The sequence below is a fragment of the Tachypleus tridentatus genome, chromosome 12 (assembly GCF_004210375.1).
Source record: "Tachypleus tridentatus isolate NWPU-2018 chromosome 12, ASM421037v1, whole genome shotgun sequence".
Classification (NCBI taxonomy): domain Eukaryota; kingdom Metazoa; phylum Arthropoda; class Merostomata; order Xiphosura; family Limulidae; genus Tachypleus; species Tachypleus tridentatus.
The window spans coordinates 23,139,694-23,164,619 of NC_134836.1; the positions used below are offsets into that span (position 1 = coordinate 23,139,694).

Consider the following 24,926-nt stretch of genomic DNA (forward strand, 5'->3'; position numbering starts at 1 on the left):
ATAGTTCATTATCACAGACTGATAAATTTACAGCAGCTTTAAAACAAATTGTACTGCTCCATTTTCCTTATTCTATCATTAGCACATGATTTAAGCTATACTTTCTTGCAGGTACTACACGTGCTAGATCGATATTTAGTCTATTTGAAAAATCTGTACAGGTCAGACAAACAAATTTACGTACACAACTTTATTTAATAAAACTACACAAACAAAGTTAAATAATATTATTTATAATGAGTATGAATCTGTATTTTGAAGAAGGCTGGTACAGGTATTAAAACAAATTAAAATAAAGTGCAGAACAACCTTTCGACCTTCTTAGGTCATCTTCAGGTTGACAGAGACAGTTCGAAACTAAGTCACTGGTCACGTGTCATAGTGACGAGAATGTGAACAGATAAGAGATTACTGGGGAACGATATTGCAGTCAGATACAAGGCTATTAACTAATATAGGTATAAAGGTGTTCCTTCATGTTGGTTCAATATTGGTTTGAGTTTTTGTATAAGTATGGCTTCTTTCATTTTGCATTTGTTTCTTACTTCGTATCTGGGTGTTCTCTGTGTTTGTGTTTATTTGTTTTGCAGTGTTCAAAAACGTGTGAAGATGCTTTTTTTGTGTTCTTTGAATCTAGTTTCCATTTTCTGCTTGTTTCTACAATATAGAAGTCGTGGCAGTTATTGCACCGTACATTATAAATAATGTTGGTATTATGTTTGTCAGAATAGTTTTTAAATAGGATGGATTTTAGTTTTGCACCTAATATTTGAATGAATTTAGTGTTTACTGGAATGTTTAGTTGCAACTTGTTTTTTTCCAAATGTTGGTTTTTTTATCGCTAATATTGAGAATGTATGGTATGCAACAGTGTAAGGTTTTACAGTTTGTTGTTTCACCCAATTTATTATTATTTGTTTACTGTTGACTGTGTTTTGGTCTATGTGTACGCGAGTGTATATTTTTTTTTTCAACGATTTCTAAAGAAAATTTGCTGATGTTGATGAAATGTTGCTTTATTTGGTTCATTTCATTAATTTTATCGTGTTAACATAGTTTAGTGGCCGTGTTTATTTGGTTTCTTAATACGTTTAGTTTTATTTTTCATATGCTAAATCCCAGAGAATGTATAGTTAAGTATGGGTAATTTTTCTGAGGATTTCTGTTTTGAATTGTGTATCGGTTCTAATGATCTGGAGATTGAAAAATGCTATTCAACTATTTTTATCTCACTTACAGGCGAACTTAATGTTAGAGTGTTGGGATTTGGTATGGTTGAAAAACTAAGTGTGTGTTCTGCAGATGTGAATCCATCAATTGTATCGTCAACATATCTGAACCGATATAGTGAAGGGTGTAAAGCTGAATTGATCGCTTGAGGTTCAGTCTGTGTCATAAAAATGTTTGTTATAATTGGTGACACAGGATTGCCCATACTTAGGCCATTTATTTGCAGGTAGTTTTGCTCATTGAACACAAAGTTTGATTTAGTGGTAGCGAATTCTATAAGGGTTGCTAATTGGTTATTGGAGATGTGTATCAATGGGTTAGGGTCTTGGATATGAAGTTCTAAAGCTATTTTACAGGCGTCGGTAGTTGGGACTTCTGTGAAGAAGGAGATTACATCAAAACTGGTCATTAAGCCTTAATGGTTTACTTGCTCAAGAACAGACCTAAAGTTAAAATCTTTGAAAACGGACCTGGCTGATATTATATATTTAGAAAATGCCCACACTATTTATTTACCAAGGTTGTAGTTGAATGGTTCATAGGTCGAGATTATTAGTCGTATAAAGACTTTTTGAGATTATGTTTTTGTTGTTGTTGTAGCATTTTTAGTTGATTTCCATGTGTTTTTGTTGGATTTGTGTGTACTGGCTTGCATTTGTTTATATTTAATAAGATTTTATTCATTTTTAAATGTATTCGTTTGTGTTCATTGTCACAATTTGTTTGCCTTTGTTTGCTTTTAGAATTTTGATGTTGTCCTGTTTTAGGTTGTTTATAGAATCAATATCGTTCCATGTAAGGTTGTTTTATTTAGCTTTCTTTTCTGTAAAATTATGTTGATGTTCTTGTGTGAAAATTATTTGAAAAAGTTGTTTTTCAAAGAAATAGACGTTTCCAATTCTACCTAGAAAGAAAGGCTGTACGTTATCAATGGAACTGTTGTAGAAATTGTCTTCCTTCTGGTAGTTGTTTTCCATTGTTTTGTTGTTGTTTATCGGTTTGTGTAAAATGAACCACTTATCTTCTGGGTATGTCTCCCAGATAGAATTTCATTTCGAAGGAGAGAGTACTTCTTGGTATTACTGCAAAGTTGAGTCTTTTGTTGAGAAGATGCAACTTTCCAGTGCTTAACGGTCGGTCGGATCTGGTAATTGTGAGGTTGGTTGATGATTCGTCATGTTGGCGTCTCTTTTATTGTTGGCACCACAATTGATCTAGTTTGTTGTCGTAGCGGGTATTTTTTTCTTTGACTCGTCTTTCTTATTGTTGATTACTTTGATGTTGTTTGATATGAATTTATAACTTGCTGGTTGAATGCAGCAGGCCAGTTGATGGTCTAGATCCATGTTTTGTTTTTGATAGTATGACATTGTTATGAACATTCAGTGTATAACGGTTTTAAAAGTTGAAACAAAGAAACTCACAAAAATGATGAATAATATCTGCAGTAAAGATAAAAGTAGCAAAAAAGTGTTTATAGCACATCTACGAAACGAATCTCAGCTAAATTACTGCAAAATAAAGTAACCGTAAATTTGCAGTGAGGGCTAACAGTTAAAATATGCAGAAACGTTTGATTGCGTGTTCACAAAGTGATACGCATGTGGTTTTGTAAGAAATGCGTATGCTTACTTTAGATCTAAATAAAATGAGGAAGCACACAACATTTCTTTTTAATGTTCTGGTCTCTTAGGAAGTTATTCCAGAGTTCAGTGTTGTTTGTGTAAAATACTTTGCAAATAAAAAACAGTCACGTTGAAATCGAAGCCAGTCGTCGCGACATTGTACCATCGTGTAAGATACTTCTTGACTGAAAAGTATGACTAACAAAAAACAGGTATGGTGGTTCTTAATTGAAAATCCAACATGCAATACGGACTCCTGGTCAAATGCTTTTCTAACGATATAATATTTGTAGCGTTTGATCGAGAAATGTGAGAGAAACGTTCTGGACAGACAAATACAAGTGTATTATGTATATAAATACTTTTGAGGGGAAAAAATGCAACCTCCAACAAAAGATCCCGATAAATTAGTGCATCTCTTGACAAAGTTATCAGAACTATTTTTTTTTTTCACACAGATAGAACATCGTAATGTTACACAATCGCATATTTTTGACAAGCTGCAGTATATCTTGGAATATACAAAGCAAAAATAGTTCATATTTATTTATTTTAACTTGTATTTTTATATATAAGCGCACCATAATACTTTCATTTTTTATTACTTACAATGGGCACAGACAAAAGTTAAGACGTCTTCATATTAAGGTAACGTTACATTGGTGACAAAAACTTAAATCAATTGCATTGCCAATTTGCTTCAAAAGTATTTCAACATTTCACTAAATGATGACAATATTAAAGGAATAACCCATCCACAATATCATGAAAAGTTTTCACCTCAGCACATGAAACTGAATTTTGTTGATTTAAGTAATCTTATATGGTCTGAATGACTTTCACAGCACAGCTCAATTACAAATTTCTTAGTGAACTACATTAACAATCACATCAGAAGACGGAAGTGAAAAGAATAAAATACTCTAAGGTCTTCCTGGTTACAACGAGGTACTATTTTCGTATTTCAGGTTAATTTGTTTTTTTACTGGTGTTGTAACATGATCGATTACTCTGCCTTCCACATGTCACTTGAGCACCAAATTATTCAACTTTTAATAAATCATAGAACAACCATTAGGGTTAAAAGCATTTTTTGCAGCACTAGTACACGTTAACATGGGTGCATTACAACACACAGTATGTTACCACATTTTATTCGAAACTTCCATTTTTTTTTATCTTGTAAATACTCAGTAATGCAAGGTTGACATGTGAATTTCCATCTACAGAAAACAGTTTATTAATAAGGCCTTAAGGAATCGGACAAATGATTGCTGTATAAAAACTGTATAACATCTAAAATTACATTTTATCATTACGCTAGTACATCATAGGAAGTTCCATTTCTAGCAGTAACTTGAAGTTGTGTGTCTTCCATATGGATACCTATTCCACAACAGACATGAGGAAAAAAAATTATCCTAACATTAAATTATTAACAGTTTTTTAAAAATAAAATATCTGAACACAAAAGGTTTTCTATTTGAAATATCTGCGTTAGCCGTCCCTCATTTAGAAGAGATGGACTAAAGGAAAAATCAACACCACCTACAGCCAAAGGTGGGATTGGCAGTAACAATATATTGCCCGCACGACTGAAAGGACGAGCATGATCAGTGTTTGGATTGAAAATCGCAACCCACAACTTGCGAGTAGAACACCCTAACCACCAGGCCTATTGTTACGAAGACAGAAAAAATGCTACAAATTGAGTCATGTAATAAGTAATAATTACCCTAAAAAGTGCGTAAAAACAAAAGATCTATATTCAAATTAAAATCCTGTTAATTACAGTTCTCGAATAATGAAACAATCTTCATCATATTACACTAAATATGATTAATTATTTTTCCATACGTGGGTATTTTGAACTCTTAACAATTTAATATTACTTGTTTACCAACATCAAATTCCGCTGATACACCAGAATCTAATGCAACTCAAACTAACTGGAAGATCTGGAACATACAGTAAAATGCTTCCCACAACAATAACGTCCCCAAATACGACAATTACGTGAGCAAAAAGCTCAACCCAATGTTCGTATAACATGACTCAGTCATGGGTAATCCTTTACAATGACTGTCTTAAACAAACGATGTGTTAAAAACAGAAAACGTGGTAAGTACAGCCCGATAGATAGGTGAACAGGTATTTAAGGATTAACCTAGTTGAAAATTTAACTTCCGTGAGAAAATAAATATAAAGAAACTTATTGCTCTGTGAATGCAAGAAGATACCATGTTCGTCTTTCCATACGTTGACAACCGTAAATCACGTGTCGCTCCGTTACGACAAACGTTTGGTAAACAGTAAGTGTAACAAGTACCAGATACATACTTGAGTACTTAACGTCACAAATAATACAATTCGTACACAATCATAAATAAACGTAATATACATCAAAACGTGAACAGAGATCCTCACCCAGTCAAGTATATTAACATTGACAGTATTATTTACTAGATACAAGAATATGTTAAAAGCGAAGTACTTCTTGACTCTGAATGTGGAAGCAAAGTACACCCTTGTGCAAATTAATTAAAACATGACGGAAAATTACGATTTTTTTCAATTTTTTTGCGTTTTATTTCTCAAAATCCAAAAATTACTCACAAATAAATACATAATATGACCGCCTTTATTTTTCAGAAGATCATTAATCCGCTTTGGCATCGAATCCACGAGTTGACTAATCTTTACTAATTTTTGGACAGCTGTACCACACCTCAATTAGCTTATCTTTCGTCATACAGTCTTTTCCCCAAAGTCCTTTACAAATCGCCCAAAGATTTTCAATAGGATTTAAGTCCACAGAGTTTCCAGGCCAGTCCAGCACCTTTTTCGCGTTGTAGTCATAAAATTCTTCACAAGTTTTGATATGTGGCACGGAGCCAGATCTTGCTGAAAAATGCCAGATCCATCTGGAAATCTCTTTTTCAATTCTGGAACGACTATTCTCTGCAAAACTTTGATGTACTGTGGTCCTTGCATCATACCTACTACGATATGTAAGCCTCCGACGCCATAGTGGCTGAAAAAGCCCCAAAACATCTTCAAGGAATGTTTTACTAACTGATTGATGTGAGATTCTCAAAGTCTCTCATCTGGAGATCTGCAAACATGCAGGCTTCTTTGACCCTGTACGAAGAAATGAGTCTCGTCACTCAATAACACCTTCCTCCATTGTTCTTGCGTCCAGTTCTTGTATTTCAGACCCCACTGATACCGTTTTTCTTTATTGAGTTAGTAAGAAGTTGTTTTTTGACTGGTCTCCTTACTCTTGTAACGCAATTTCGAATGACGTAATATTCCTCAAAATTTCGTCATATATCCCAAAAATAGATCGACCGTACTGCAAAACACAGATAATGACGCCGTCTGTGTGAAAAAATTGACTATTAAAGGAAATTAGCGGGTCCAGCGAGCCTACACCGGCCGCCATGCTGAAAATATTGTAAAATGACCAATTGTTTCAATTAATTTGCACAAGGGTGTAACATTAAATGCACGATTTATTCGAAAATGGCCGATACTGTGAAAGTTGGCAGTCAAAAACTTATAAAGAACGTGAATAACAACAGGGACTCTGAAATGGACAAATTGTAATAAAGTGAAAACAAGGTTATCTAAAAAGTACATTGACGCTAATAGTATTGTCAATGGAACTATGCAAATCATGATGAACTACATTCTACCTCAACAATAAATACAAATGTAGCACAAAACGTCAAGACCTTAACCTTGATCAATTATACACACGTGTGTATTTTTTTTTCTAAACTCCTCATAATTTGTCCATTACGGATTTCAAATAACGTGTGTTTAAACTGAACAATGGTTATTCACAGACGTTACGCCGATTGAAATCTATTGTTTTATTGCTTCGCCAGAGTCTGAACAATGACGAAGCGAAATATTAGGATCAGGATCTGCTACAAGAATCAACGTTCTGCAGAAAATCAACTTTTACTTTTTAATATAACTGCTTTTCAACAGTGTTAAGCTCTGAGACTGATTTTCATCAATCCTAAGTAAAGCATTTAACACTTTAATTTCAACCTGTTTAAAAACGATTTTTTTCTATTTAATTTTCAATATATACAGATATATTACGACTAATTCTGTACTTAACTTTTTGTAATTACACTGAAGCTTTTCCTTCACAGGATTGTCTTCTCTTAAATAGTATTCAACAAATAGCTTATCCGTTACAAATAAAACACCTTTAACACGCAACGTTTTTCTTACTAATACTAATACTTTACGCTGAAGAATCTATTTAATATAAACTAGCACGTGGTTCTTCCTCATTCTTACACAAACTTACCCTTTCTTTCACCAGGCCCAATATTTTCGATTTTTTTTCAATGTAAACTACTGGTCAACGTGCAAACATCCTAATCTAGGATATTCATAAAATTATTCCCACACGCCATAATCATTACATTAAGTGTGTCTATCTAAAACGCAGGGAGTTTTTACCGCCGTGTTCATTAATCTTGTAAAATTCCTTATATACGATCCTATACAGAACCAGCAGAAACCTTGTCCTGGTTTCTAGAATTAATGTTGCAGCTCGGAGTATCCCAATTTTAGCTACTCCACGGAAATAAACCAGAGATTCCCTCGCTCCAAAGACTAAACACTTGTACATAGACATTGACAAGACGGCTACAGCGTGCTTTTGTCGAACTTTACTAACCAACTGGAGGAATTCGCACCAATAACACACGTTCAGTCGTGGTAACGTGGAATAACACTGTTCCTACACATGCGAAAAACTACACTATTCTATAATCAGTGTTAGAATATATATTCATCTTCATTAAGTAATCATTTAATAAAATATATATCTTAACATTGATTTCTTATTTAATATTGAACATACACTATATTATCACATTCTACGTCTGCAAAGAAAATACATCTTTAACAGTATATAGGTTTGTCAAAAATTCGCAGGGCGTAACAACAAATCGCAGTTTTAGACTAAAGAAAACATGAAAAGAAAATACATACTGAAACATCTTAGCAGCAGTAATAAATTTTCTAATTGCATATAAAAAAACAAACACGATAGGCACAACAAAGTACACAGGCATTATTTGATTAACCTTTAACCACAGACATGGTAATATAATTGAAAACGAAGTCAAACAACGAACAGTAATAATAAACAAGGTTTAGTGCACGATCACATCTAAATCCATTACAAAACTCAATTTTGGCATATTCACCTTGTCGCATATGAATTATAAATCTTTAGAATTAAAAGGTGTAAAAAAATGAATTTTTTGTATTAATTTATTCTTGTACTTTTTATCTTTATTTTTTTATAATTTCATCTTTCTGCTGCGAAACGGATACTCCGAATATTACATCGACAATGTTTTCAAACAATCTCAACTGACAATCAATATAAAATAAACAGGTAAAACATTGAAAAAACTTAGTTTTTGTCTTCATATTTACAAACAAAATGTGACAAAAAATAATGCTCTACCAGAAGATAAGGGGTAGGACAAATGTATCGCATCAAAAACGTAATATGTTAAATCATTTGTAATGTATGTAGAAACGCATATCTAGAAGAAACTGAGAGACCTTTTCATAAGTGTATCTCATAACACACAGTGTCCTATATACGTGTGAGGAACACAAAACCACTCCAATAGAGCACTTCCTATACAAATACGGTATCCTAAATACAGAAAACTGAAACATTTAAAATTTCTATCTCACGAAAACCGAAGAATATTTTAGAGAGATAAATTATATGGAAGCTATAGTCATTACAGGAAAACTATCCAAAAATGAACAGAGACAATGGGTGGTATATGTAAATAAATCGCTATTCAACAAATATCATACCAGTATATTTGACACAATTACTTTAACACTTGCGTGTTGTGGAGTATCATAGTCTGATAACTTGTTTTTTAACACTGTTAGTAAACTGTGTATTCTTAAAACTTTAAAACAGTTGCTGGTACTAACCCTAATAAAACCGCAAAGGCGAAAGGCAAATGTTAGAACCAAAAATTACTTCATAATTATTTGGAGGTTAAAGGTCATATTGTCTAATCTAATTTTGAGGCACTAGATTAGAGGGAATTGGCAGCTAGCCAATACCACCCACCGCTAAACCTTGCACAAACTGATCCTCACGTTTGTAATGCACAACGGTCCCAAAATGCAGAAAGCGGTTTTTGTATTTTTTGCAAAAACTTGACACGAACCATGGAACCTCTGATTTATAGTCCAGCATCCTAACTACTGGGTCAACCCAAAATAAATTTGAGGAGAATTCTTATAAAGAATGATCACATGCCAAATGAATTAGAGATGTGCGTACATTATGAAAATATACAAAACGAAATCAAAATCGCACATTATCTTATCCTTGAAAGATAGCGCATTATCTTTAAGTAGTCCAACAGAACTTTCTAAGCAACCATTCCGAACTACAATTGATTTTAAACTCATTGGTCTATTGTCATAGATAAAAAGGCATAAAATATAGGAAGACAACATTGATGACAGATACCAGGTACAGACAAAGCAATGGCCTTCGTGTCTACTCTTTATAATATAAATACTGCAATAGAACATAAGCTTGTAAGCAAAGGAACAACACTACTTACCAAAAGTGGGCCAGGAATATCCTGTTTACAAACTTGGTCCAGTGGAACACCAAATTTAACTCTGAAAAATAAATATGTATCGGTATTAAATCATTGGGCAAATGACAAACACGACCATCAACAATAAATATTCTGCTTTAGGAAACATATTATCAAGTCCTTCCAGTTTTAGTTAGCTTCTTTTAATATACATTAACCCTACACAAATTATCTATATGGCTTCTACTACGCACAGTTTTCTAACTGTTTAGAATACAAAATGAACTAGAGACATGACGTCACAGCCACACAATGACGTCACACTGATAATAGAAATTCACCAAAGCATAATGCAACATACGATGTTCTTTTCTTCCCTCCGTCTTTTCAACGAATACTTTGAAGGAGGTATTTTTTAAGCCAAGGATTTTTTACACCAGACTGGCTTGTCCAGTCGGCAACCATCAACCACACAGGGCAAGCATGTTTGGTGACAAGGATTAGAACTCGCTACTCTCAGCTTACGAGTCGAGCGCCCTAACTACCACGTCATGTCATGTCCAAATGATGAGTAATATAGAATATTTGGAAGTATATTTCTACTGTACGCTTATGCTAATCATACTTCACTTAAATACCAAATCATTTAGATTATTTTCTGAAATTTAAGTATCATTCAACTTCTCCGAGTAATTTTTCCCACAGTACGATATATTCAAATGGCATTCGATTTTAAATTCTGTGGCATATAACAATGTAGTTTTAAAAGTAAAACAATAACGAAGTTTACACGAGTATTCCAACATCTTAACTTGTACAGAAATTCAAATATTACAGTTACAAATAAGATTATACTGGCACGCAAAGATGTTCATATTCTGTTTCTGGTATTAGCTGAGTATACTTAAATCCGATAACATAAATATGTACATAATGACCGCATCATACCTTTCAAAAGTTCAGGCTGTATACTATACACAGTGGGTAAAAAAACTCTATTTACCGCGATATGAACCTGTGGCTACTATGGGCCTTAAATAGAACATTTACCAGTTTTGGGTGCGTATTAAATTTAATATCCTTAGTGTGACATTTAGGCAAGTTACGTTTTACCGTATACATAAACCACAGGTGTTTACTGGTTCCTTCTCAAATGTTCGGAGTGATGGGAGCAAAAGGACAGACATAGAAAAAAATTACATGTAAATAAATCGTTTTGTTTGAAGTTAAACAGCTATCTGCGCTGTGCCCACCGCGCGCATCGAAAAACAGTTTCTAGCGTTGTAATCTGCAGGTATTCCGCTGTGCCACAGGAGGATAATTTATTTTTAACAAAAAAATTTCGTTTAGATAAGTACGAATCAGTTTGATGAAAACGGTCTTTCCGTTTTCAGCCCAAAGATGGGACTAGACTGCCTTTATATTTCACAACATACGAACGTATTCACAAAATATGGACCGGCATGCGTTTCGAAAAAGTCTAAGGTTCGAGCACGTAATATGCCACTGAACGTACTCCGAACTTTCGGCGAGAAGCGCGTTATAAAAGTGGCAGTTCACACAGCCATATGCTGCTGAATGGATGCCATTCAGATTAAAATTACTAAATGCTGTTAGGAAAAATCGCCTTACAATCAATAGTCAGTTATCTGTGGAAAGAATAATTTACGACAAATCACACACAAAAACAAACAAAAACTTCACTTGAGGTCAGTTTCTAGTACCGCTGAAGAAAATTGTCAAAACTACCATATTCCCATTCTTTGACAACATCACTGTCCGTTTTTAAGTTATAACGTTGGAAAGCATTTTCAGTTGTAACATACTGTGTTTTTCTCTTTCTCTTGATAACAAAAAACAATTACCAATGGACTGGTCTCAATAATTTAAAGATATCTTTCAATATTTTTTTTCCTTTTCCGAGAATTTCATAAACTTGTGAGGAAATTGTACGAATTTTATATATAATACCTACCTATAATTAGTCATGTTTAAAAGGGTCAATGTACAGAATACATTATTTCTGATAATCCTAAGACACCTTAATTTACGATGCATTATAGCGTTTGACAAATAAACGTTGGAGATTTATGTCTGGAGATGCATCATCACAACTCGTGCAACAGCAGAAGTATTATGGCAGTTCGCCCATTAAATGTTAGATATATTTACAGATTGCTACTGTTAGAATAAAAGCGAAAAAAATATATATATAATTGCTAATTTGGCGGCGAAACTATAGATACAGAGTATTTAACTACTTTTGCACGTTGTATGTTTTCTACCGAAGCAATACAATGTGATGCACACACAAAGGATAACAGAACCCCGGATTTTAGTGTTGTAAATCCGGAGACTTATCCCTAACCCACAAATACGAGAAACTAAAAACAAAGAAAACGGCTGGTAAAACTACAGCATCTAGAAAGGACAATGATACGAGAAATGGTAAACACCTGTAAATCAGAGAACAAACACTAGATAATACGGGAGAATTTATAAACATTATTAACAAAATATCTGGAAACAAGCCAAAGTAAAAGCCAGATGGATTATAGTCTAATTACAAAATATAAAATGTAAAAAAATCAACAAGAGATTTATTTGAATGATACTATGAAAATACGAGATAATTATCAACTTTATAAAAAGAAAAACAAGTCAAGGAAGTGCACACACAGAGTTATTTTTTTTTATAGTAGAGGTTCGACGTATCAGTTTAATGTGACAACTATTACAAATTTAGGACATCACGCGCGTTAGCACCTATACCCCAAGCTTCATGAAAGGAGTGCACAGAGGGAGAGATGAACCATGTAGGGAATTAGACTAGTATGCCTCATACTTGATACAAAGGGGAATTACATTTTGGAGCACGTTCACACTACTAATATAGAGATTTCACTCTAAACCATGTTCACAATGAGTCATATGGAGATTTCACTCTAAACCATGTTCACAATGAGTCGTATGGAGATTTCACTCTCAACCATATTCAGAAGGAACGTTTTCATTCTGTACCACGTTCACAAGGGGTCATAAGGAAATTCAATCCTACCGCACGTTTACAAGGAGTCATGAAAATTCCGCTCTGCCGCATGTTGTCAAAGAGCAAGGAGATTTTTAAACTGAAGCACATTCATAAGGAGTGTCATCCAAGTATGGGCACCGGAGTTGGGGGGGTATGTAAAGAGTAACTGACAAGTGTCCACCACTTTTACTAACCTAAACTTCGGGAAAATATGTGCTTCTCAAACAACATACATGAGGGATGGAAACAGGTATTACCAGCCTATTTTAAATCGTTAAAGTTCTGCACACCAGGACAAAATAAACTTTACACGTCTCTGTTTACATACATATAAACAGTACATCATTAAAATACAGGGCTGCATATAAAATGTTGATATCGAGGTATGGAACAAAATAAAACGTGAGACTTCACGAGTAAACTGGATAATACAGCCGGTCATTGTAAATGTGAAAAAAAAAGATGGACAATTTATTTTGTTGTTACTTTCAACGTAACTCTACATTAACCATATTCTGTTTGCACTCGTAAGTATTCATAGTGTCGCCATAAAACTAGGGTTCTAAGAAGTGATAAAGAACTAAGTTTGGGCTGTAGAAAGAGATACAAATTACATACACGAAAATTGTTTTGAAATAACGTTTCAATAAAAATATTCAAGTTTTGGTGATTAAATAACATTAATCACTATACCTAATGTTATTTAATATATTAATGGTTTGCAGGCGATTAAAATCAGCACTATAAAACCGCAATGAACTTTATATAAACCAGATACAATATAATGAAATTGAAGTTCAAAATTATGTCTCCTTTATCATTCTTTGTTGTTATCCTCAACCCATAGTGGGGATAGTCCATCTATCAGGCAAGAATCCAAATGTCCATGTAAAACTCGCCAGCAGCTGAAAAAAATCAGTTAGGCATTCGAAGTTGAGTGCTTGAACCCACAACGTCTCAACTCCAGCTGCCTTTCGCTGTCGGCAGCCAGTTACCCTTAATATTTAAAAATAGCTTTCACATAGAATAAAACCAATCCAAAATATTCTACAAAGTAAAACTCTCAATCCCTACCCATTTTCTTGATATTATAAATAGTAACGTCCACCCCTTTGGGTAATAACTAGTGATGTGGAACAAAGAATGGACCCTTACCGTCTGATACAAGCCGTTTCCTCAAGCACTCTGCCCGAGTATAGTGAACTATTCTAAACGTGGCAATTGGTTACTATAACCACGTAACTAACGCCCTCTAAATTTTCCGTAATGTTGTCTCCGTGAACGAAAATTTAGTCTTTTACTTTGTTTTTTTTAATTTTGCGCAAAGCAACTCGAGGGCTATCTGCGCTAGTAGTCCTTAATTTAGCAGTGTAACACTAGAGGGAAGGCAGCTCGTCATCACCACCCACCGCCAACTCTTGAGCTACTCTTTTACCAACGAATAGTGGGATTGATCGAAACATTATGACGCCCCCACGGCTGAAAGGGCGAGCATGTTTGGTGCGACCGGGATTCGAACCCGCGACCCTCGGATTACGAGTCGAACGCCTTAACACACTCGGCCATGCTGGGCCTTAGTCATTAACATAGTTTCATATTTGTTATGAAAAGTAAAAATAAGGGAGAATCCTCAATAGTCACGGTACTTGAAATTCCTTTAGAAAGGATTAAATTAAACTATGACACCTTTTGTAGTTTGTTCGTTTTTAAGCTGTATTTTTGTGCATCACGAATACTAAGCATGGGATGCACGTATACCTGATTCAAATTTGTTATTCATCAGGGGGCCCGGTATGGCCAAGCGTGTTAAGACGTTCGACTCGTACTCTGAGGGTCGCGGGTTCGAATCCCGGTCGCACCAAACATGCTCGCCCTTTCAGCCGTGAGGACATTACAATGTGAAGGTCAATCCCACTATTCGTTGGTAAAAGAGTAGCCCAAGAGTTGGCGGTGAGTGGTGATGACTAGCTGCCTTCCCTCTAGTCTTACATTGCTAATGTAGGAACGGCTAGCGCAGATAGCCCTCGAGTAGCTTTGCGCGAAATTCAAAACAAACAAACAAACGTTATTCATCAGGACCTCTATCATCCTACCCTCAAACTGAAATATTTTTAAGGAGGATTGAGATAAATCAATCTATGAGTTGTTAGGCGTGGCCAAATACATTAACCGAAAGGGTCTGACTTTCTAAGTCCAAAAGTGTAATTACATCTAAATTAGTCAAGAGACAACGGAGTTACGAGGTAAAAGGTTGTACTTGACAAAAACAACTCAAAGCCATTCTACGAGCCGCTATGGCGCGGCTATAAAAGTCAATAAACCAGTTCTCATAACCTTTATTTTTCAGCTTATTTATGAGTAATTTAAGATTATCCGTAAAAGAGTTACAGTTATTGATAACTGTTAAAAACCTTTTTAACTAGGAGTTAATTATCCCTTTTAATGATATCGATGGAACAACACTATTAGGAGGAAAATTCCCTTTTCTTATCAAAAATAGTATTCTGTCTTTTTAGTGAATGAATCTATATACCTGATTATTGAGCATGTCACTATTATTTATTTATTTCTATTACAAGCTCTGTTGGGCAAATTATCATTGGATCAAAATTCAAGTTATTGAGTGAAATTAAATCGTCTATGTAACGAAAAGTATTCAAATATAAGTTAGAGTTTAATCTCCGTTTCCAAAAAAAGAATACTTATAGCAAAACAGAGAAACTATTTTCAATAAAAATGATACAACTATCATGTACAAAAACTAAGTATATTTTTTACACTGATATTTGGCGAATATTTGTTTTAAAAAATTATTTCTGTACCTATAAGTTTATCACGTAGGTCATTAAAAACCCTAATTTAATCACACACAATACAAAATTGTATATGATAATAAAAAATAACTAGTTTGGTTTGCTATGAATTTCGCGCAAAGCTCCACGAGAGCTGCTTGCGCTAGCCCTCCATTTAGCAGTGCAAGGCTAGAGGGACGGCAGCTAATTAGTAACTCTTTGGCTATTCTTTTACCAACGAATAGCGAGATTAACCGTCACGTTATTACATTCCCACAGCTGAAAGGACGAGCATATTTGGTGGTACGAGGGTTCGAACCCGCGACCCACAGATTACGAGTCGAGCGTACTGAGCACCTGGCCATACCAGACCAAAGAATAAGTGCAGCTCTTGGTAAACTGATTAAGTTGTAGCACGCAATGAAAATGTTTTTTTCTTTTTATCAAGATTTTATAACTAGTGCTTAAATTACAGCAGCAAAAACCTTAGGTTAACAACACTAATAATGGTAACGCACGTGGAAAAATTATGATAATAGCGTCACACACACACACACAAACAAAGTGCAATTCTACTAAGTTTGTAAAGTTTTTTTTCGCAGATCAACAGCTTACACTTACTTCTTCGCTTTATGCAGTTCTGTCCTCTCTAAGTTTTTAAAATTCACTGAATTTTTTTTCTTCGTTCGATCTGTCATTCATATGTCTGTTTTGGGGGGAAATAAACGCTCATAACCTTTATTGTTGTTGTTTTGAATTAAGCACAAAGCTACACAAATGGCTATTTGTGCTCTGCCCACCATGGGTATCGAAACCCGGATTTTAGCGTTGTAAGTCCGCAGACATACCGCTGAGCCACTGGGGGGCATAACCTTTATTAAATTTATAAAGACTCAATATGCCAAAACTGATGAGCAAAATCAAGTATCAGACCATGCAAAGATATAAAATACAAAAAAGACATTAAAACAACCACTAATATGAAAAGCAACAAAAAGCTAGGTGTATAATTTCGATCTGATAGGCAAGAGTGAAGACAAATAATCAGTTGCACACGCCTCTGATTCTAAGAGCACTCTTGTCTGATCGAACAAAAAAAGCTGGCGTTACTCTTACAGCCCACTCACGGACTCAATATACGAAATATAATTTTTTACTGCGGAAGGACACGAAACACGAATTCTCAGTTGCGCAGTTCGAGCACGCTAACCACTTGGCCACGTGTGGTTCAGCTTCATGAAATCACTTTGGATACACACAAACAAGACAAAAAAGTCTGTAAAATCCTGAGTTGAAAGAGGCTATTTTTCATGTCAGGTTGATTTCAGTTAATGTACTCTATAAATTTTAAAAATAGATACATGTCACAAAAAAGTAGTCGGATATACAGATCACGGGACTTGTTTGTTTTTTTGTTTGTTTTTGAATTTCGCACAAAGCTACTCGAGGGCCATCTGTGCTAGCCATCCCTAATTTTGCAGTGTAAGACTGGAGGGAAAGCAACTAGTCATCACCACCCACCGCCAACTCTTGGGCTACTCTTTTACCAATGAATAGTGGGATTGACCGTCACATTATAACGCCCCCACGGCTGAAAGGGCGAGCATGTTTGGCACGACGGGGATGCGAACCCGCGACCCTCAGATTACGAGTCGCACGCCTCAACGCGCTTGGCCATGCCGGGCCGATTACGGAACTAAAAAACGAATTCCACAAACATGGTTTCTACGTTATACAAACAACTTCTTACAGGGTATTTAGCATTTTGTTTTTCTTATTCGACCAAATTCGATTTCAATGAAAATTTTTAAATTCCGTTCTCTTTCGTAAAAAGAAAAAATGAAAGAAAAAGAAATGGACACTAGAATAAGTTGATTAACTTAAATACAACCCTCACTTGCCTATATTGTACTGTTATAACTATCGTTTTGTTTTTTGTTTTTTTAATTTCGCGTAAAGCTACACGAAACCTATCTGCGTTAGCCGTCCCTAATTAAGCAGTGTTAGACTAGAGGGAAGACAGCTAGTCATCACCACCCACCACCAACACTTATAACGTCCCCCGCGGCTGAAAGGGCGAGCATGTTTGATGTGACGGAGATTCGAACCCGCGATTCTCAGATTACCGTTGTTTGTGTAAAACATATTTTACATATTTCCAATAAATATCTTACGTTATTTGAAACAACTTACGCCCAGAAATAACCCATAAAATCAAACTGTGCACTTTTTTTTTGCATAATCAACAATTTGATAAATTAACTGAAAATATTCGTATAAAAGATTAAGATAGAAATAGTTTTTCTCCGATTTCCTATTATTATTGCTACTAAATAATACATTTACACTCCAACTGAATGTTTAACGAACTACAATACTATATGTAGGTATATTAAAATTGGCTACTAAATTTCCCGTGTTTCAAAATATCAGTGAAAATGTATTTTAGTACATTAGTCCTACAAATTTAACACGCTAGTGACTGCGGGAAATGTAATCTGTATCTTTAATGAGCTTGTTATTTTCCAGTTGGGTTGTAAAGATGATTTATTATTGTCATTATTAACATATAAATCAGTTTATTACTATATTTTGCCAACCTTTTGAACTATAACAATCGTCCCTATGCTGTGAACAGAAAGCAATAGTCCAGGTTTAATAAGCCTACAGGAAAGTTCAGTATTCTGTAAAAAACGTGCGACTCGAGCGCACACGTTTCACTGATGTAGCAGCTTTAATTCCTAACCTCCGCTCAGTTCAGTTTATGAGGTAGACACAGTTTAACAGTTCGTTTTATTTAATAGCATTCCAGACGTACGTATATGAATGAGCAGTTTCACGTCTGTTGAAAATATCATTACTGGTCAAAACTCCGACAACAAAATAAAGTTACTATTACAAAAAAAAAAAAATACATGTTAATAATGTAAATTCACTCCATGCTCACCAACTTGTAACTTTTAGTTAGGAAAATACGTAAAATAAAAGCTGTAACAGTTAAAATATTTAGATTAATATTTAAAAGCAGACATTTCAGCTTTTCTTTAATAACAATCCCTCCATTCACCGATATACTAGAGTAGAATAATGTAATTATACAAGTGTAACCTTTTGTGATATAAGAAATCTGGATTACATTTTTTTTAAACATAAGGTAAAGAAATGCTACACACACACACCGCCAGCTCGGTCTGCTTTTGTCTGACTGAATAATAAATGGAACTTAACTGTCCTTTGTATCGCGCATCAGAGCCACACAGTGTGAAGCACATTTTTGAGATAATGGGACGCAAACCATAAACCGCTGTATTTACAGTCCGAGCCCACTAAACAATGGACTATATTTAGCACAACATAGCAGCACAAACACACACACAACCGGCTTTTACACCAATAGCAGTGAAACTATTTTCCATCTTGTAATACAAGCACCAGTGCCTCACAAAGTGGTATAGTAGAACCAAACAGGTTTCTGTATTGTGTGGTTTCTAATGGAATTACTGACAAAAGCTTCTGAACAAAAGTGAAGAGGTGACAATCACACAACATCAGCTACACCCAGTACCAATGTTAGCATGCTTTACTATCCAAAGTTGTTTTAAATGTAAAGCAAAATTTACTGTAAATGCTTCTTAAAGTATGATATAGTTTCAAAATAAAATGAATTTGGAGGATACATGGTAGATGATAAACAAATATGTAATATAGCTGTACACATATCAGTACATCAACAACTAACAGCTTCAGTAACCAGATCAATTTCAATACTCCAATAAAACAAATTTCAGAATGTGCCATACAGCTGCAGCAGAAACAGTATCCTGTCGACACATCCAGTGTAGTTTGTTTTGGATATTCATGCAGAGTTACATAAGGGCCATCTGCACTAGCTGTCTATACATTTGAACTTATACTAGTATCTAGGAAAAAGACAATCAACATCACCTACTATCAGCTCTTGGGCTACTATAATCAAAGTATGTGATCCGTTATCTCTCTAGTAACACACCAACGGCATCTAAGTGTGGAGCATGTTTTTTGTTATTTTCCATGTCCATAAACCATCATATTAACAGTCCAGAATGATAATTACTGGGCCACGCCCATCCTTTCAAACTAAAACTCAATTAGGTAAACACAAAGCAAATTTTATGCAGCCAAAATAATGAAAAATACATAAATTAATACATGAAATTCAAAATGGATGTGAGATTCAGAAATAACTTATAATTAACTAGTTTAATTTATTAATGCAATATAAAATATTTTCATCATCATATTGTGATTTGTAATACACAAAAACTAGAACAATTTGATTATTGAAGTAAAATATTGCAAGAGTAAAAAAAATTACAATACGTGTGTGTGTTTATGTAAGCTGAAGAATTATAATACTTGTGTGCGTGTTTATAGGCAGATTAAAGAATTACAATACTTGTGTGCATGTTTATACACAGGTTGAAGAATTACAATATTCGTGTGTGTGTTTATATAAATTGAAGAATTACAATACTCGTGTGTGTGTTTATACAGACTGAAGAATTACAATACTTGTGAGTGTGTTTACACAGATTGAAGAATTACAATACTTGTGTGTGTGTTTATACAGATTATATTTTAAATATTATGGATGTTATCATTAATTGTTGATGAAATTCACCACATAAACTATTTCAGAACCTTATTATTCATTCAAGAATTACAAACATCGTTTATCCAATTCAGCTTTCTTTCAGTAAATATAATTTAATTACACAAACACACACTGAACTAACATGCAGCCAGTCCATAAGTTTGGTCAGACATTACAACTCACCTGTTACATCAGGGCCAAAAATTGAAAACAATGCTAACAGAAAGACTGCCCAACTGATGACTTATAATTATCATTTGTGGTTTAAGCACAAAGTTTCACATTGGGTATGGGCACAAAAAGCTGGCTTCTAGCTTTTTAAACCCACTGTACTGCTGGGGGTAACTTAAGATTTTTTTGTTGTTGTTATTTGCCTTTCACTTATAAGCTTGTCCAAACTAACAATATGACACTTTTATGACTCTAACTTGTATCTGTATTTTGTATATATGGCAAAGGCACTAAGGTAACCTTGCTGTTACCCCTAATTTTAAATTACTAACCAGATAAAGACAGATGGTCAGCACCACTATCACTCTTATAATGCATCCATTTCTTCTAGTGCAGGAAATATTTTATGGTATTCATGGATTAAAATCCACCTCACCTTCTCCATAATCCAGACCTCTATCACAGAAACAATCTGCACTCTAATAACTGTTAACTAACAACACATACAACTTAAAATATGCATGCAAACCTGAGATTCCACATTTAAAAAAGTTAAATTTTAAACTGGAAAGTAATACCAAACCAAATTACATCTTAACAATGAATTATTTTCCCTTCTCAATAATTATTGTTATTGTAACGCTTTGTGAAACAGAATTTGAAACTACATATCTGTTAAACTTTATATTGCGTTGTAATAAGTTAACCACATATCTGTTAACTTTATATTGCATTGTAATAAGTTAACCACATATCTGTTAACTTTATATTGCATTGTAATAAGTTAGTTTTCTAGTGCAAAACTACAAATGGACTATACACAATATGACCACAGTAAGAAATCAAATCCCAGATTTTATCATTGCAAGTCCATAAACTTACCATTGACCCATAGAGAGAGAGTTTAATGACAAATAATTTGCTTGTTGAGTATAAAAACACTATAAATAATTTCTATTTCCAAAGTTTTTTTCCTATATCAGTTTTCTTTTTTAATATCCCATACTGGTATGGACAACACAAGGTAGGATCCTTCTACAGTGCCGAGTTAAAATTATGTAAGAATTAACAGCAGCAGTTACACAGGTTCTATATTTTTATCATCATACTATACAACACACCTAGTTTTCAAAAGTAGATCTAAATTTAACTCAAGAATATTACAAATAATTTAATATGGTTAAACATAAAACAATCACATCAGTCTTCAAAAACCAGAATACTAGAATTGTAAAACTAAAACATTAGGTGTGCTGTCATTATTTTAACTCTCAATAATTTTATGTGTCTTTAAAAGTACCAAATCATGACAAACCTTTCAATCTGGGGATGCCTAGCAAAGAAAAGTCCCATTGTAGACATGGTCTCCCCATTACCATTCGGTAAAAATGCAGTTTTTGTGCTTAAACACTATAATATGAACTAGTACTAAGCAATCATACGTATATAAATTTATCATCCAACGTTCCTAGCATTTTGTTCTTGAATAATTTTGTACAACTCCTTTAAATCTCTCTGAATAATACAACACGTATCATCACACTTATGGATTGCGTTGAAGGAAGAAATTACAAGTGTGAATTTACTGATACATGTTTTACAGTTACGTAAAAATTACTTTTCAGTAAACGCTTCGGTTGTTTTATAAGACACAGCGAATACACTACGTAGAGATAAATGCACCAAACTGATAAAATCCGAAAAAAGTACACTTGGTTTAAGAAAAAAAAAGTATCTAATAAAAAACAAACAAACAACACCTCACTCAGGTGGTTGTCAAATCGTTGTTGCAGGTTGTTTCATCGCAATGCACTATTTTTATCACCACTAAGAATCTTTTTGAGAATAAATTTTGTATCTTAAACACAGTAACGTTTTGAAATATTGTTTCCCTGCGAGTTCATTAACACGATTTCTGTGTGATTAATATGCTAAAAGCTGTGCAAAGGCCAAATGTAAATGTTTGTCACAACACATCATGGTCGTTGTAGAACAGAAATCTTTAACTCTACGGTTAGAAAAGCAAGAACAATCTACATACTAAAATATATATTTTTACATAAAAACAAGCTGTTGTGCAAGGTTTCTTTTCTTCTGAAAATGTCACCAAAATGAATACTTATTAAACGATGACACAGCGTTTCCGGCCCGGGTAATCGTCTGCTAATGAGATGAACTGTTACAACAGAAATATGGTAGGAACCAATACAAGGTCTCGAAGATAATGTAAACTCTCCAATCATATTTGTAGAATACTATCGCAAAGATGGCAATATTTTGGATTACATAATTGTTGGCAACCGTAAAATGAATACGTAAATTCATCGAAGTCGACAAAAACTTTAACCCATCATTTAACTTTCCCGTATGTAAAACAAGGTACTCATTCATTACTCGCACATATCAGATGTCTAGATAGCGAAGGCAAACCATTTTACTTCCTGACAAATTCTTTTCTCACTGTTTTTCGTGAAAGTAACAATTGAACTTACTCACAGCTATTCATTCCGGAACGAATCGTACTACCAACCGACTAAACCTTTCCGAATAGAAGTCGAACGAACTATGTACACTAACTGGGACAGGCAAGTTGGTTAAATGTGCCGTCTCCTCACCTGAACCAGACGCGCGTTCCGACTGGCTACATGCCAAGAGATGGAAATGGCAGAGGGCGGTGTCCTGACGTGAATATGTCTGATGTATATCTGAAGTAGTGCCTTTAAGAACAATTAGAGCCAACCAATTTGGGAACGTTAACTAAACAGCGTCAGTTATTTTAATGTATATTCACCAGAATTGTTATGCCGCAACGTGTATTAAAACTGAATGAATAACAGACCCAAAGTATTCCTGATAAATTCATACATGTTTTAATACAACGACTGTTTGTTTGTTTTAAATTTCGCGCAAAACTACACGAGGGCTCTCTACACAGCAAAGCGAAAAAATGGTTACAATGATAGTTGTAATGACTTTTCAAACGAAGTTCTCTTACACATTTGAATTAGATCAACGTATATATATGGGTGTGTTTCGGTTCCCCAAAAAACTTTATATCAAGTTACACTTGATGAAAAGCCAAAAAACATACCTATTCTGCTATAAACATAACTCAAGTTATTTATGAAAAAACAAATTAAAATGTATAATCATTAATAACGTGGTCTAAGAACAAACACCGAGACTGCACAGCGCTGATAATGATTTGGTTTAAACGTACGTAATTAGATGTTGCGCACTCTGTTACACATTCAAGATTTTCATACAGATGTTGTGTATTTAGTTACACATTCAAGATTTTCATAGAGATGTTGTGTATTTAGTTACATGTTTAAGATTTCATACAGATGTTGTGTATTTAGTTTCACGTTCAAGATTTCATACAGATGTTGTGTATTTAGTTTCACGTTCAGGATTTTCGTCCAGATGTTATGTGTTCAGTTTTTCAGGATTTTCGTACAGGTGTTGTGTATTTAGTTACACGTTCAAGATTTCGTACAGGTGTTGTGTATTTAGTTACACGTTCAAGATTTCGTACAGGTGTTGTGTATTTAGTTACACGTTCAAGATTTCGTACAGGTGTTGTGTATTTAGTTACACGTTCAAGATTTCGTACAGGTGTTGTGTATTTAGTTACACGTTAAAGATTTCGTACAGGTGTTGTGCATTTAGTTACACGTTCAAGATTTCGTACAGGTGTTGTGCATTTAGTTACACGTTCAAGATTTCGTACAGGTGCTGTGTATTTAGTTACACGTTCAAGATTTCGTACAGGTGCTGTGTATTTAGTTACACGTTCAAGATTTCGTACAGGTGCTGTGTATTTAGTTACACGTTCAAGATTTCGTACAGGTGCTGTGTATTTAGTTACACGTTCAAGATTTCGTACAGGTGCTGTGTATTTAGTTACACGTTCAAGATTTCGTACAGGTGCTGTGTATTTAGTTACACGTTCAAGATTTCGTACAGGTGCTGTGTATTTAGTTACACGTTCAAGATTTCGTACAGGTGCTATGTATTTAGTTACACGTTCAAGATTTCGTACAGTTGTTGTGTATTTAGTTACATGTTTAAGATTTTATACAGGTGTTGTGTATTTAGTTACATGTTCAAGATTTCGTACAGATGTTTAAACTTTCGTACAGATGTTGTGTATTTAATTACATGTTTAAGATTTAAGTACATTTTCTGTTTACATAATTAAATGTCTCCGATGTACTCATAGGTTTCACGATGCAAATCCGTATGAACTCCATTATATAAAAAAATGTTGGTAACTCGGTACAAATTAAAAACTAACTTTTATGCATCTTACCTCAGCATAAGAAAGCCAAACTTTAGTTATTTCAAACCCAGCTATTACACTTTACACAGACTTGTATTATATACCCTAATATTATACACAGGGTGTTTGGAAAGTTACTGTGCACTTATATGTGTATATGATTACAAAACTGTGCAGTGACTTTCCAAACACCCTGTATATTTGAAGGACTTATTTACATGTAAATAAAATTGCACTTATTATATTACACATAATTAATTAAACCACATCTTTCAATACAAGTCTGAAGTACATAAATATAAAACAGTGCCTGACAGAAGGAGTGAATAGCCATGCAAAAAATCCAACATTGATCAGACCTATACAGTGTATTTTACTCCAGCTACAAGACTGATTATAACACAAACAAATTTCAATATTAAAAATGTAGAGATTTAACTTTCTTCAAACTACAGTGGCAGATGAAAATAATCACTAAATAATGAAGGTATAAAGATTGGCACATGCCTTCACAAAGCAGTTTCAATACACAT

At 34.2% G+C, this 24,926-nt stretch overlaps 1 protein-coding gene across 6 annotated transcripts in view; it reads right to left on the reverse strand.

Moving 5' to 3' along the window:
- The window catches only part of LOC143235176 (uncharacterized), a 118,316-nt gene that overhangs the window by 74,791 nt on the left and 18,599 nt on the right, over window positions 1-24,926 (reverse strand). For 5 of the 6 annotated variants that reach the window (XM_076473074.1, XM_076473071.1, XM_076473072.1 and 2 more), the window contains exon 3: window positions 9,503-9,563. In XM_076473074.1, the coding sequence (XP_076329189.1) occupies window positions 9,503-9,563 (61 nt within the window). Of the gene's footprint in view, window positions 1-9,502; window positions 9,564-21,423; window positions 22,825-24,926 lie in introns of those variants that run through there. The other variant, XM_076473073.1, reaches the window with a different exon arrangement.